Source organism: Haliaeetus albicilla, chromosome 10, assembly GCF_947461875.1.
Source record: "Haliaeetus albicilla chromosome 10, bHalAlb1.1, whole genome shotgun sequence".
NCBI classification, from domain to species: domain Eukaryota; kingdom Metazoa; phylum Chordata; class Aves; order Accipitriformes; family Accipitridae; genus Haliaeetus; species Haliaeetus albicilla.
In genome coordinates this window covers 20,541,668-20,557,504 of record NC_091492.1, presented here as the reverse complement: position 1 = coordinate 20,557,504, position 15,837 = coordinate 20,541,668, and the positions used below count along the sequence as shown (strand labels likewise).

The 15,837-nt window shown below is 39.6% G+C and overlaps 1 protein-coding gene and 1 long non-coding RNA gene across 4 annotated transcripts in view; one reads left to right on the top strand and one right to left on the bottom strand.

The window, feature by feature from the left end:
- SMPD3 (sphingomyelin phosphodiesterase 3) overlaps window positions 1-15,837 on the bottom strand; it is a 125,303-nt gene that overhangs the window by 12,836 nt on the left and 96,630 nt on the right. For all 3 annotated transcript variants that reach the window (XM_069793718.1, XM_069793719.1, XM_069793717.1), the window contains 2 exons: window positions 11,783-11,858; window positions 4,337-4,492 (listed from right to left, as the gene is read on the bottom strand). In XM_069793718.1, the coding sequence (XP_069649819.1) occupies window positions 4,337-4,492; window positions 11,783-11,858 (232 nt within the window). The remainder of the gene's footprint in view (window positions 1-4,336; window positions 4,493-11,782; window positions 11,859-15,837) is intronic.
- LOC138687276 (uncharacterized) lies at window positions 78-14,337 on the top strand. The gene is made up of 4 exons (XR_011326546.1): window positions 78-999; window positions 4,734-4,895; window positions 12,392-12,578; window positions 13,236-14,337. It is a non-coding gene; the product is annotated as an uncharacterized lncRNA (long non-coding RNA).

Genomic DNA, 15,837 nt, shown 5'->3' with positions numbered 1-15,837 from the left:
GGCACATCAGCTACGTGTTGTGAACCTCCAGACAATGGCGTGTTCTGCCACAATGGAAAAGGCAAGTCCTTCTTCCTACTCAGTATACATACATAAGGTTGATTTGAACCAGTTCAGTAGTAGCTCTACTGCACAGCAATATCTTGTCTAGATCAGAACTTCCAACAAATGGTTGCTAATAACAGTGCTTTCCTACAAAGTCTTTCTATGAAATACATCTTTTGGTAGTTTCTAGCTGTAAACTGAAGTGAAAGTTTTCCAGCATATTTCCTTACCCTGCCATTGACATAGCATTGCTTACACCAGTACAAAACTTCTGCTGAGATAGATGACACAATGGAGAATTGGACTGACTTCAGAATGGCAATGTAAATGGCTGTTTGTGGGTGTATATACACATCTCAGTAAGTTGAAGATAAAAGTTTGTGCTTTACTTGCTTCAGAAGAGTTCACTGACTGAATGTCTCCCAAGCTATAACTGATAAGAGAAAGGACAGGCAATTCATAATTTGCTTGGGATATTACCTGCAGCGTTAAAGCCATTCTAAACATAATCAGCATGACCCATCAACTTGAAATTAATTTTTTGCTAATTGCTACTGTGCTCCTTGCATTTAAAGCATACAGTGCACCAGGCTTCTAGGATTATTTAGTAAGATATCCTACAAAAATGTATACATCAGAATTTCAGACACAGAACAAATAAGCAAGCTCTAGTTCCGTGCATGCTGTTTAACATAGTAATCATTATACCTGGGAAACAAGCACAACCATAACTTGAAAATACCAGCTGCTACAATTCCATTTTTGTTAAATGGCAAAGAAACTGGCAACAGCTCCTGATAACTTTCTTTCTTGCAGCACCTACACCTTTTACAAGGTTAAAACTTCTTAGCAACACTTGAAGGCTCTCTCTTGGGATCAGCAGAATATTCACCTGTGTTTGGAACTGCTGCTGTAACATATTTGTCACTGTCTATTGCCAAGACAACAGAAGATGTAAGTATGCATGAAAACTGACTCCTCAGACATCAGAAACAAAACTTTGAGCTGTGTATCTTAGACAGAATGCAGCTCACACACTGTAGGAATCACAGTTTGATGTCCCTGTGTAAAATGCTGTTCTTGCCAAGGGAAGAAGCTGTTGACCTCTCCCTGATAAGCAAGCAGAACACACATGTGGAGTGCAGTAGTACTGGGTTCATAGCTGTAGGCACTTTTTCCATTTTGTTATTAATAGTCATTAGTACAGCTGACTGTCCTTCAGCTACTGCATCCACACCAGTTGATCTGTCTCATTACATCTTTCTAGCTTCCTCCCACCTCCCCTGCCCCAACTAGATCTTGATCTTGAGAACATCCTTGTAATTGCAGGGAGATTGAAAAATGAATTTGCCAGGGTATCCTGGAGTTGTGGCAGAGGATCGGAGGACTGACCCTCCCTAAGATTAGCCAGGCACGCAAGGCAGAGAATTGCTCTTTCTGTCTGAACAGCCCATTGGTTTGTTTAATGTTTATGGAAAAGTAGAAGATGAAGTCCGTGCAGTTGTTCATTTCTCCAAGTTCTCCCTTGTTATATGTCTACAAAATTTCCTCAAAAACAAGTTAAGATTAAAATTTTGTCATGATTAATTTGCAGCTGTGGCACTGACAGTGACAAGTCACAGCTGATGAGACAACTTAACCCTGACTGGAAGGCTTTTTATCTTTTTAAAAACATAATAGACTTTTACACAAGTCAGTCCAAAGCAACCTGATAGTAAGTAACTTTCTAATCATGTTCCCACTAAGTGTGAATTCACTGTATGAATGTTGTCATAATGTTCTGCAAAGCTGGGGGGAAAACTGAGTTGCAGAAAACTTGTCATAAGCTAAGGTCACTCATGGACCTGGAGATCTTTGAAAACTGCACTGTCAATACATCTAAGAATACAAGCTTGATACTCACTGAAACTTTAATTACTTGCCATATCAGTCTGTGGAGTGGGAAAGAATACAGAAAATCGTATGCAGAATTACAGGAAGCTGATTATTGCTTTAAAAAAAAATTAAGATGTTCAATTCCCTGTAATGCTAACAAATGTCCCTAAAACAATGAGTAATGTAAAAATGGAGGAGAAAACTTTAAAATGTTGCATTAATTTTGCTTAGTGCATAAGGAAAGAAAGCAATCTAAAAATAAAAAATGAAATAGGCAGCTTAATTTCCGTTTCCAGGCTGAGTGGATTTTAAAGGGGAGGGAGATGTGAAGAAGTGGCAGAGGTAGCAAAAATAAAATGGATTTTATAACATGCTTTTCACTCCTCTTTAGTAGTAGTTGCAATGTTTGCAACTATTATTTGCAAAAGCAAATAGTTGTGTTTACTTTTTCTTTAAGAAGACAGGTCACAACAGCATTAATTATGCTCTGTGCTTCTTGTGCAAGATCTTGGTTAGAGTGCCAGAACTTCTCAGGTAGAGAATACTGACCGTGTGTTCTGCCTCACAGCTTCACTCCTGTCTCTCTCTCTCCTCATGTTGCAGAACCCCACTCACTTCTGATTTGCGATCTGACTGGGCAGTCTCTCCTTTGGTGTGCAGCAGATTGTTTATTTCCTTGATGGGCACCTTTGCGTCCAGGCCACTCCATCCATCCAACAATATTGCAAGTGAAACAGCCAAATGGCAGATGTGTCCATTTGTATCCCCCAGCTTCTGCCTCCCTTCATTGGGACTGCTGCAATTGCTTCCTCAGCCCGTCTGTGTAGCAGCTTGGCTAGCTGAAGAACTGTTATTGACCACATTTCTTCCTTCCTTCCTTCCCTAAAAATCTCACTACCACTGCTGCTGTTTATATTTTATGCTAATACGTGTTTGTTTAACTATAGTATTCTGTAGCCATTACCACTTAACTGTTCACCTCTACAGTGCCTAACGGATTCTTCAACCACTCAGAGCACTTACCAGCACCTTCTCGGACCATTCTGAGTTTACTTGGAACCACACAGTTGTGACTTATTTTTTGTACGTATTAGCTAGAAATGAACAACAGAAGGGCTGTGTTTTGGGTTGATGGTCTTTTCTACCCAATTAAACGTTTCTCCAGCTTTGCTAAAATCTTCCATTACAAGTGTCTGGTACAAGTCATGAGACTAGAGAACACTGGTTATTTCTGAGATCAGACAATGCTTGCTTTTTTTGTTTCTTAAAATTATTTTTGGTACAGTTGTTGCTCTTGGGCTCAGTTACCTAGGCTTCTTATGAAGACTACAGAATTCACACTAGATGCTTTTCACAAATTCACCTGTTAATCCACAAACTCTGGTCTGAATTGCTGAATCCCACTTTCAGTGCTGCAGCCTGAGCTCACCTGCACACCGCACATCTCCCTGGTAACACAGCACAGACGAAAGCCCTCTGACGAGCCCCCCTTCAGTGTACCTGCCTTGTGCTCTTTCTATCTCAGTACTTCCGTTCTGGCCCAGTCATGCAAAAGGCCTTTTAGCCATCAGCCTGGCAGGGGAAGCTGGCCACTGGGTGCCACTGATCCATTTGCCAGCTCCAAGCCAGCAGAGTTGATTGCCGTTGTGTAAAGCCACCAAGGAGCAGTGCTGGATGCCTGAGCTGTACCAAGCAGGGAGGCAGAGAGGATACACAAACACAATGGTTTGCACTCTATGTTGGCAATTTAACTGTTAACAGAGCATAACTATGTTTGGAAAAGGCTACCATCTCTGTGAACTCACCACCCTTTAATTAAGGTTTTGTGGAGTTCTTTTTCTAGTACCCTCAGCATCCAAATACAGAAAAAAAAATAATTAAAAATTTATTAAAATTAAAAAAACAGAAGTACACAGCAGCAGTTATTTTTTTCCAAGACCGATTCAGCAATGTTTAGTTCTCTCTGCAGCATTAATCTCCTCTGTCTGTGTATATGCACTATTAAATTATTTTTAACTAACTGCATGAATTTACTACTTTTTCTCCACAAAAATCCCATATAACATACATGTCTTTCATTAGTAACTAAAATTCTAGGACAACAGGTGTCTACCTGATGCAAGTAAAGCTAAACCACTAAATCTGTCCTCATTATGCTACCACAAGTCACAAATTACTGCCCCTTGTGCCTTAAAAACCATCATGCTTAGTAACTCAGCAGAGCTCCTAAGTATGAACTACTCTCTTTGGCTCATCTCAAGGCTAGTACCCATTTTAGAAGTATCTGTAGCAATTAAGTCTTTCCTTCCAAAAGCCAGTCACAACTGAGTATACTGCTGTAACCCACAAGAATCAAGAACTTTCCTACTCCTTTTTGGAATAGGTAGACACCAGGAAAAGGAAAACCTTGTCTTACCAGAGGAGCAGTTATCGAAGTTGAGATCTCCACAGATTACATCAAAAGCCACCAGCTCCTCTGGATTGGCTGTACTGGAGGAGGAGGTAGATTTTCTGAATTCAGACAGCCAATCTTGAAGCATATCCAGTTGCTCACATCGAACAGTAGTATCTCCTGTAGCAAACAAACAAACGAACAACTGAAACAAGAAATAAGATCTCCTTTTAGCACGTTACTCAGCAACCTATTAGTTGCTAAGCTGTTGCTAGACATCTTGAAAAAAAGGGTGCAAGATAAAAAAAAAAGGTGTGGCTAATAGTATACTCAGTACATAGCGCTTAGCCCATTATGAAGTTCATTAGGAACCATGCTTTTTGATGATTTAAATATCTCCTTCTGAAATCAATCACACTAGACACATCTGAAGAAATAAGACAAGGCATCTGTGCTGCAGACAACCAGCCAAAATGGTGACGTTTCCAGCCACAGGAGGAGGATGATCTGATGCACTACATTTATAATCAGGAGTTCAGAGTTAAAATCCTACTTCAGACAAAACTGGACAGCATGTTCTGGGGTAAACCACTTCATCTTTTTTCACTTTGCTTTCTAATTTTTAAACATGAAAAATTTAACTTTCAAGCATTATTAGTAAATATACATCAATGGTAAATCCAACTTACTCATACTGTAGTAGTCCATCCAATGAAGGGTTCTATTTGTGCTCAGTTAAGAATGCCTAAATCGGAAGTACTTTTTTCGTATTTATAAAGCTATGCGTAGATACAGTTTTAGGTAGGCAGTACTTCAGAAATAAAGAACCGGATCCTTTTCACCAGCTGCAGGAAAGTTACACTAGGCTGCATGTGCTGAGGATGTGCCCCTGTTTTATAGGAGTGATATGAAAGTGATTGCCAAATATTTTTTGTTTGTGAAACCATCTGACACACAAAACAGCTCTTTAATTATAGCAACTAACCACACAATTTCAAGCACATTAGGTGACATGAAGGCTAAGAAAAAATTAATTACTGGCTCTCTTAAAATGATTACAGCAAAAGCTTGATACAGGGAAAGGAGCAGGAACAGACACATTCTAGAAACAATTGTTTACCATATTGTCTTTCCTTTCCTTTTGTTTTCACTGTACCTATAGTTAACAGTTATAATTTTGCTTAGGACTTGAAATGATACGTCAAGTCAGAACATTACTTTTCTTCAAAATAAAAGATTTGTTTTCAAATGCCACAATCAGAAGGAAAAGCAGCAACCCCAAAATTACTTAGTCTGACTACAGTTTTATTTTAACCTAATTTACTACTTTGTGCTAGCTATTAAAGGTGTACAAGACAATTAGAAACATCAGTTATGTATGTCCAAAGCTGCTTTCAGTGGCCACTGTGGAGATGGTGAATATTTAAGTCTACATCCTCACAGCTTGTTAATCACTCGTCTCAACTCCACCTGCCACCTGCACTCTTTATTAAAATGTGAACTCCTCAGCACACTATAACCACGTCAGCACACAGACAGATTTTAGGTGTTAGAACTTCACTTTCCTACCACACTCTTAACCTGTGAAGGGTTGGATTTTCAAGAACACTGCAGGGGGTGGTGATGGAGGGGGTGTTAAAACAACAGTTAAATACAAACCAAATCAGAAATGTTCAATCAAGCATGATTAAAAGAAATATTGAAAAGAACATGACCAGGGAAAGAGAGAGCTTTAAGTAGGTTCTGACAGTGACTAATCTCTTCAGACTGGTAATTCCAACAGCAAATAATTCCACTTGTGTTATTCCCAACCAATCTCTACCAGTTGGGCTGTACTACGAAAGTGCTTCCTGGATCTATTCCCTAACCTACAGTTTCTAGTTACTTGTACTTCAAGTTCACATAGTACCCTAATCACACAGCTTGACACAAATCCAGACCCAATGTATTCTCGGGAAAACCCCTTGCTACAACAGCACAAGAAAGCCCTACAGTGAAGATGTAGCTAGACAAAAGCACAAGAAATAGGTCACGTGGAATAAATAGAGCCTGGAGCAGGTGACACTAACCACAAAAGGTGTGCGTGACTAACGTATACATTCTGCTTAACTAAAGATACAGACGAAATTACAGATTCAGAGAAAGCATGAGCTTGAAAGGGACTTCTGGAGAGCATCTAGTCCAACCCCTCTGCTCAAGTGGGGTCACCTACAGCAGGTTGCCCAGGACCACATCCAGTCAGGCTTTGAATATCTCCATGGTTGGAGACTCCACAACCTCTAGGTAACCTGTTCCAGTGCTTAGTCACCCTTGCGATAAAAAGCATTTTCCTTTTTAAACGGGATTTCTTGCATTTCAGTTCGTGCCCATTGCCTCTCGTCCTGTCACTGAGCACCACTGAGGAGAGTCTGCCTCCATCTTCCTTAACCCCCCCCATCAGTTATTTACACACTTTGATAAGATCCTTCCTGAGCCGCCTTCTGAAGCTGAATAGTCCCAGCTTTCTCATTCCTGGTGAAGCTTATTCAAATTCATGGACTGTCCTCCTTCTGCAGCATCTGAATCTTTCTATCCTATCTCATCTCCTTGGGCCAGTACTTTCTTCTGGGCTGCCTTTGTTTCTTCATAACTTTTAAGCATGGTGCTTGTTGACAAGAATGCAGTAACTTGTCTTGCTCCCCACAAAGTCCCGATTATATAAATTGCTTAACTGTCTAAGATGTTGGGTTTTACATCCCTGAACTGTCAGGGGTTTTTTGCATTTTCTGTGAATTATCCATCTAGCATGGCTTCACTAGGACGAGTGATAAAATAATGCAGCCATTATGATACGGGCATGAAACTCAGGCAGCAACCTGTCATAGACCAGCGTGAAGAACATAGCAAACCCACTGAACTGAAACACACAAAGGTAAAATTCTCCAAACCAGAAAACTCTTGAGAAAAACAAAACACAGGCAGAAACATTCTAGGAGGATATTGTGAAAGGTGTCTGGTAACATGCATTGCTATTATTAAAAAAAAAGCATTAACTGCATAGTGACATCCATCTCCCTTGGTAAGAATGCTGAGCCTTTGTAGCAGCACTGTACACCAGATAACCTCAGAGCTCTACAGAAAAATAGTAGTCTTGGAACTGTAGAAACAGATGACTTCCATTTCTTTTTAGAAAAAGTGTAGAACTTGTGACAGTCTGGCATCTCTGATTATCCCCACTAGAGGTCATAGAAGTAATTGCACTTCAGTACACTACGTGGAGCGTGTGCAATGAACTGTGAGCTACATTTCCATAACAAAAGATGGGATCCTGTAATGCAACTTGAATATAACTGTTTTCTGAGATTAATATTAAACTAATGGTACCCAGCTTACTGCAGCTACACAGCAGGTACTGCGTTTATCTGTATGCAAAAGTTACTAGTGAGACTCAGTCTTAGCAGCTCCCAATGAGCAAGAGCTTTGGAGACTGAGATAACTGAACTAATCAGACACCTAACTACAGGAGAAGCCAAACCTGAATCCAGAACTATCAGGGGAGCAGACATTTCAGAAACTTCTGCTGAAGTGAAATAGCATCAATAAATATTAAGAGAAGAGAACTAGGTAGTAACTCCCCAAACTAACATTCAACAACTTCTTCCAGCCTTCAGCTCTAATTAAACATTCAGATAGAATCACTAATCTGACTGACTGCCACCAGTGATTAACCAGAGAACACAGGTTTGTGCTAATTGCTCTACACTCTTTTCCTCAGTAACTGGCCTGGAAAAATGCAAGTAATTGTGTTGTGACCGGTTCCTGCAGTCAGCATTTCCGAATTCTTTGCAAGTTCCCTTCAGCTTCAAATTTTGTGGAAGGGTGAAAGGGTAGCGTGGGAAACCTCAACCAGCATAAATAAATACTTCACCTTTGTTCATTACTGGATAATCATACTTGCCCTTTCCATTCACTTTAGAAATGCTTAAGTGAAATCGTAGCTTTAGTTAGAACTGCAGGTAGGTACTATACACTGAGGAAGACTGTTTTGTCCTACTCTGAAAGATGTTAGAAGGAGCACTGTGCTGCCTGAGCAAAGCAGTTGACAGGCCTAGTCAGAGGTTTGTAAAACCAGAGTTCTCAGCACTGATAAGCGCTATGGGATATATTGGCAGGGAACCTGGGGAAGATGAGCAAAAAAAGCTTCTGAAGTGTAGGATGTAAAGCCTAGTCAAAAGAAAAAATTGTTTCCAAGTTACAGCCAAAGTTTAGCCATGAGGCAGGCTGTGTGACAGATTAAGCAGACTCCTACACTTGTAACATACTTCATCCAGGATACGCTGGGAAAACAAAATAAAAACAAACTGTCCAAAAAAACCCCAATAAAAACCCTCTTATTCTGCTGGGTTACTTGTCAGCTAGGTCAGGTCCCCAGTCAAGTGCAACACAGCCTACAACAGCTGCGTTAGCACAACTGAGAGGAAGGGGCAAGGGCAAGCTGCCATGGTATGGGTACACCAGCTTTATTATTTCAGAAACATATGTGGAATCACTGCCTAAGGATGCTCAGCACTGAAGTTACTCCTGATTGCATGGTCAGAATTTCAAACACTGAGGGATCTCTCAGTCCTGAGCCGAGGTCTGCTTAAGCTCTGTGTAGGCTTGTGGAATCTGAAACTGGTGCTAGTGTTGCCAGTACCTGTACTGCTAATGACTCAATTCACACTAAATGCAAAGCAGGGATGGGAATGAGATTATGAGATAGCATCCAGCACGCTACATCATCCAGACCTGGGCTGGAAGAGCTTGAGGCTTACTCTGTTTTGATGGCTTGGCGGGGTGTCTGAAAAGGCATGACTCAAAGGGACTTAGGTGGATTCTAGGCAGCAAAACCTGTCCAGAACATTAATCACTGACTAATTGAAAGACATAAAAGAACCATGTAAACTTAACAGCCCCTTGGAAAAGAATTACATTCAAGTCTCATTAAAGGATCCCTTCATTTGTCACTAATGCAGCTGTTTCCACAGTGGAAATGAAGAGCTGCTTCATAGCACCATTCAGTAATAGGTAGAGAGAGAATTGAGAGGATAAGCTACATCTAATTCTAAAGGTTTATTGAAAAAGGTGAATGTCAGGTCTGAAAAAATAGTAATTGCTCAGAACAGAGTTCAGCCAGCACATCTCTTGAAAAAAACATAAGCAGTTGGATCCCTTCATTTTATACTTGCACAAGTATCAGAACTGTTAAGTGTAAGTTTATGTATCCTAGAAGGGAAGCCAAGGAAGCCAAACTGCGCTCAGCCATGTATGACAAGCTGATTTAAATGGCTAACCTTTTAAACAGTGCTTGTTTTTATAGATACCACATATTTACATGGTTGAACTGGTTTTTGGATAATTTTTTAAATGTGTGAGATGTTATGAATCAGATGATACAAATCAGAAAGCACAGCTCTGCCAAACTTATGAACTTTAGTTTTCCATTTCATTACATAAACTAATGTGATATATCAAAGGACAGTTAGACTCTTAAATCATTGTCTGCTCTATTTGGAATGTAGCTTGAACCACATAAGCCTAAAAATACAAAGCAAGAACGTAAGTAGGAAGATGAAAGGTTGTGTTCTACTCTTGAAGGAGCTTTAGGCTGACTTTGAAAATAGAAATTACTTCCCCATTCTTCTTCCCTCTCCCCTCTTCCTCTTTAATATTTTAGGGATTTCACAACGTGGTTATCAAAGACTAACTGAGAATAGATTACTAGGTAGTAAAAAGGAACAGGACTAAAAATGGAGGTTTATAGCCTAAACTAGAACAGTAACAAATTTCAGCTCCACATCAGCAATCTCAACAGTACATCACCATAATTCCAGAGTTAAAAATAGAAAACCAGAGAAGGATGTTACATTGTTAAAATGTAGCTGAAAAATTCATGAATCTTCCTTAGCACTATCCAGTCCCTCTAATGTACTTCAGGGACTGGCAGTTTTGTTCCCAAGTCAGTCTCTCTGCAACTGACGCACTGACAAAGTACAATGAATGCTAGCTGCCCAACTGGGTTAACCTAAACATGCTGTAGCACATGGGTTCAAAGTTCTACCTTTTATAATGCTTGACTGTCTTGCCTCAGTCTGCAGCGTACATGCTGTCTTCAGGCAGTCTAAGAGGGCTATGCCATGCTTTCCAGCCCTCAGGAGCACAAGAATTGCAGTTGCATCAAGTAAAACTAAGGATATCACCCCCCCTGGCTAAATTAAATTCTGATCTTGCACAATGAAAATGCTTGTAGATTTGGCTTTTATTTTATTACTACACCTACTCTAAGTATAGAGCTGATAGTTTGATGCAAAAGATCAGAGATATACGTGGAATATTTTCCATAGACATCTCCAAGAATTTCAAGTATTTGTCAATTTTAATTGATGAGTGTTCAGGCGAACAGCTAAAACGGTGAAGCGTCTTGATTTCAAAATGTATGCATCAGAACACTAAAAATGGAATAAAACGACCAGAAGTTACTAAATCTTCTTCCCCTTGCTTTCTGGACTTGGGTTGTAAAATGGAGATGAGGCCACCCATCTAGCTCAGTCTTGTTCTGAATATTAATCTTAAAAAGAAGAGCTGAGTGTTGAGATACTATCATAAAAAAAGTCATAAAAGGTCATAAGATGATTGAGGAGGAACAGGCTCCACAACAACCTGACAGAGCTACATGAAATTCCAGTCTGGTTGTGGGAAGCAGTGGAGTCCACATATCTCACAGACACAGAAATCTGCTATTAAAGAACATCTCATTCTTTTTTAAGATAATTCAGTGAAAAGTTAAAAAAAAAAAAAGCCTTCCATACCCTGCTAAGAGTTTTTGTGTTTTACTTATCTTTAACAACCTTAGAAAATATTGTTTCATGAAACAAAAGACACAGAGCATGCTGTAGTAAATGTAATAGTGGAACTGCTTTTAAACATGACCAAGAGAATTTTTCAATGAGTTTATTAACTTGCTAGCCATTTATGTATGAAATTTGCAGGTCAAAAAACCAGAGAATTTGGTCTTATTCCAGGTGCTGATTTCTGACGGAAAAACTGTCCTAACTGGTATCTTCTGATAATGCCCGAGTTAGGTACAAAGAAATTTTAGTTTATATGACAATCCTCACAGCATGGGCTGTTAAATGCTGTTGAGTAATGATGATAGTAATTTATTTGCTAAAATAACAGTATTTGGTTAAGAGGGAGCAAAGAGAAGGAAAGGTCTCAAGGGGTATTTTTTGTTTGTGTCCTATATAAGACTTAATTACTCTGAGACTGAAAATGTAAAGGTTGGGCGATTTACTTGTTTATCCCTCATTCTTGGCTATTTCACTACTATTTGCTATGCACGCTGCACTTTGTCAGAACTACCGAAGGAGCAATGCTTGCTACTTTTGCACAAAAATACCACCACAGGCCTAGAAACAGTGCAAAACTAAGACAGGAAAATTAGGACAGTACCTGCAATAGCTTGCAAGTGAGTGCAGGAAATGTATCCCACAATTCTTTGGTCCTGAGGTGTACTTCCCACTTGCACCTGGAAGGGAAGGAAGAAATAAAAAGGTGATTAATGGAAGAGCTCATACAACTCCACTTCCAACCCTGATTGTGCAGCCTTTGTACACGGTATTGGCCTTTTTCACCAGTCTTTCCATCTAGCTCCATCTTGAAAACACACACACACACAAAAGAGCACCAGAGACACGCACTGGGGCTTACTGGGGTCCGACTTGCTGCTAGCACACTGACTCCTTCTTGATCACCACTGCTTCAATGTTTCGATTTTGATCTCCAACACACGCAAAAATTTTACTTTCTCCTGCTCTTTGCAATCCCATTTGTTCTCTGTGCCAGTTGTGTCGCCGCTCTTTTGCATCACAGCTCTTGTTTATATGCGAGATTCAGGCCCACCACTGAAGTCCCATATAATACTAATAGTATTAGCAGTCTAATTCTTGATATCCGTGTTAAGACTAGAATGCAGAAGGAAAAAATGCCAAAAGAAGTCTAGGGAAAATGATGAAATGTGAAATGAATATTGGTTTTGGCCATGTTTTCTCCATTCCACAGCAAGTTTTGGACTTTGATGGATTTTTCACATTCTTCTACAAAGTTATTGGGGATTTTTGCTATGTCTCAGCAAAGTGTTTACATTCTTCAGCTCACAGCAGCAGTCCCCATGTCCATCCACCAGATGAAAACACAACATGCACCCCTGCTCTTACACACGGAAGAGGCAGGGCTTCCAGGGAAGCTGGTATGTAGTATAATTCCTCATCTATATCATATTCTACTTAAAAATATCTTTGGTGGTGGACACACAAGCAAATTAGAATCAAGTTCTGGTTTAGGTTTTCAACCCTATTGAACGTTTTGGCAGTTCAGGACTTCTGCAGCTGCAAATCAAAACTCCCAAGGGTTTGAGGATCAAGATTTGGATTGAGGCAAGAAACTAGTTTGAGTATATGGTTTTCCTGTTGATAATTAACGTGGCAACACTGCATGGACTACAAAAAAAAATGCCCACAGAGGAAAGCTGTACCCAGGGCTCAGAAAACAAAACCATGGGTGACTCTCCTTCACAAGGCTAGGCTCAGATTTCATCTGACACCTCTAAATAACAAGCGGAGCTCCATTTCATACAGACACAATTTTGTCAGCTTGGTTGGTTTTCTTGTTTTTCAGCTGTCCAAGAGCCATCTGATTCATTTGGTAACTGGAAAGTCAGCTCTGCAGTAAGTGAATTTAGCAGTGATTTGTACTCAACAATGCCTTTTTAACTTTCAGGTTTTTTTCCAGCTAGAAAAGTGTGTAATATATGACTTGCATTATTCTGTCCTCGGTCTGTTCAGTCCTCTTTTAGACAGTTTTCCAAATGGATATTGATGGTGTTCTTATTGCTGTTCCCACACAGTTAACCTGCTTCAGGGAGGGTGAAGGCAGAGGAAGACAAGGAAAATACATGCAGTCACTGGTGGATCTACCCCTAAGAAGCCAGAGGATTCTCCTTAACTCACAAGATTGTAGCAGAGCCTCAAAGGATATGCTGATCCACTGGATGCCTGTTAGTGACTACTGCAGCAGCTTCGCTACACAGACCTCTTTCTTCCTCCCTCAGGCTGCCTTGGTCTGAATGTATCACAGTGTCACGGGTGAATTAGAAGAAGCGTTCTCTCCAAGTTTCTTATGCAATGTATGCCATTCCGATAGAGAAGTGGGAAATCATTAGTTTATATCCTTTACTATCTAGGGCAGGCAGGTGTATGAATTACATTTTCCAACTTAATAACTCAAAATCAGATTTTCTCTTCAATGCTGAAAACTATATTGTAAAGTCTCTACTAGTTTACAAATTTGCAGTGTCTCCTGCTGCAGAGAAAAAGTGCGCATGTCGTACATCTTTCAATGCCATCTACTGCAACCACACTGAAAATACTGTGCATAAAGTTTTCTGCCTTATAGCAAGAATGTGCTGCTTATAATCCTCTTATTGACTAAAGCAGATGGAATCATTTTCAGTGTCTCTATCCAAAAAGCATAAAAGATTTAAGTCTAAAAGCTGAACATCCAAACATAAATTACAGTCAGTTGAGAAAATGAAGTCAACTCAAATTGGCTTTAGAATTTCCTGTGCAGCCTTAATGGAGTGCCTGACAAGGCCTCATCAACCAATTTATGCATAGGCTCACACTCATTTCCATTAATCATAAATAAATATGTATCATACAGTGTCCCTGTGTGCACAGATCTATACTGAAACAGACTCGGGATCTTTTGCTCTCAAAGAATGACAAGAAATGGCCTAGAAGAAAGACTGACTGCTGCTATATGCATGTGGGTGAGTGCAACAAATGCCCCTCGGGGTTGCCACCACAGGGGGACAGTGCCCTAGGGCTCTGCGCTTGCTAGGAACAGCGGCTGCTTTACACACACCCCTGAGGGGAATAGGAAAGGGGCTTTCATAAACACTTTGCTAATTTAAAAAAATAAAATAAAATAAAATAAAATAAAATAAAGCTCAGAAGCAACATTTGAAGACATTAACATAATTAGAATCCCCATGGAAAGTGCCAGCATGGAAGTACATCCAAAGCAGCTTGTCTCCCAGATTTCACGTTTCCTCCAACTTTTTTGACTTTTGGGGTTGGTTTGTTTGGGGGTTTTTTTGAGTGGCACTATTGATGTAAATGGCCAAGCAGAGTAATTTTGAGTATAATCATCATGGAGGCAAATATTTGTGACAACTACTAGGACAGAAAATAAATATTCTTGCAGCCTCCTAGTCAATTCCCAGCCACAGTAGAAGCACTAGTATATTAAATATGGTCTGAAATAAAATAGTAAGGAAAATCTGATTATTCAGTCTAATTTGGTATTTCACAGATGGACAGGGACTATGGGATGTGCAGACAGGAAAACTACTTGACCTCTGGATTATTACAAGCCCTATAATTCTGCATAAAAACATTCCTTTGTGTGGCCAAATACAGTAGCTACTTTTAGAGTGTTCCATTTTCAAGGGTATATTATATTGTGGTGACTTGGCCTGAGTAGCTACGTGGCAGTCCTGTGGGAAGACAACACTGAGCGTTCATTTCAGCCTGCAACGTGGATCTTGGCAGAAAAGTTCCACTTCCACCAAACCAAGTCAGTGCTTCACAAATATAATTTTTGCTGCTTCATACAGAAGAAACTTCTAAATTCACATTTTAAAAGAAAATATATGTAAGCAGAGAAGCCAGAGTGGCTGCTTCACCATAAGCCTGACTTAAGTTCACCTCAACTGTTCTACATTAGTAGCTCTGTATCAATAACACGTCCATTGAATTACCCTTCTAGGGAACTACTTCAGATACTGCTTTATAAAAAAAATCATTGTATAGTCTTATTTGTGTCATGGACTACTCTTCTATGTCTATAGAAATTTATAGGAAGGTAACATCTAAATACATTTATAAGTTCCCAGTGCTTTAAAATAGCATAATAATTACAAGAGGAAAAAGTTGTATGTGATATCCTGTTAAATTCTAATGTTACCTAGAGGTAAAATTAAAACAGAGAGAACATATTTATGGTTTAATAAAGTGTCCCAATGATATAATGTTGACAGAAACAAATTAATATTTTTCAACATTATGCAGAAATATGCAAAATATATTCCACTTCTCAGTACATTTGCAAAGGTTAAGTAATCAAACTAGTCAAACATTTGTAAGCTAGGAGTGGATTCGGATCCCTGTTACACCACTGAACATTACACTTTGTTAGCTGTTGGGGGTAGTGGTGGGGAGCATAAGAAGCTCATTACAGATGAGAAAGAGGCTTTTTTCCGTAAAGGGGAAGGCCTACTATGGTTGTATTTGGAATTCAAAATGCCACTTTCTACTGCTACATATTTACATTTGTCCCCTGCCTGTAAATTAAATAAGTGCAAAACTGACAGCTCTGAATTTTTATTTTCAGTCAGAGTACTGACTGTATCAAGTATACAAAAGTACTTGACATCAAGTACTTTT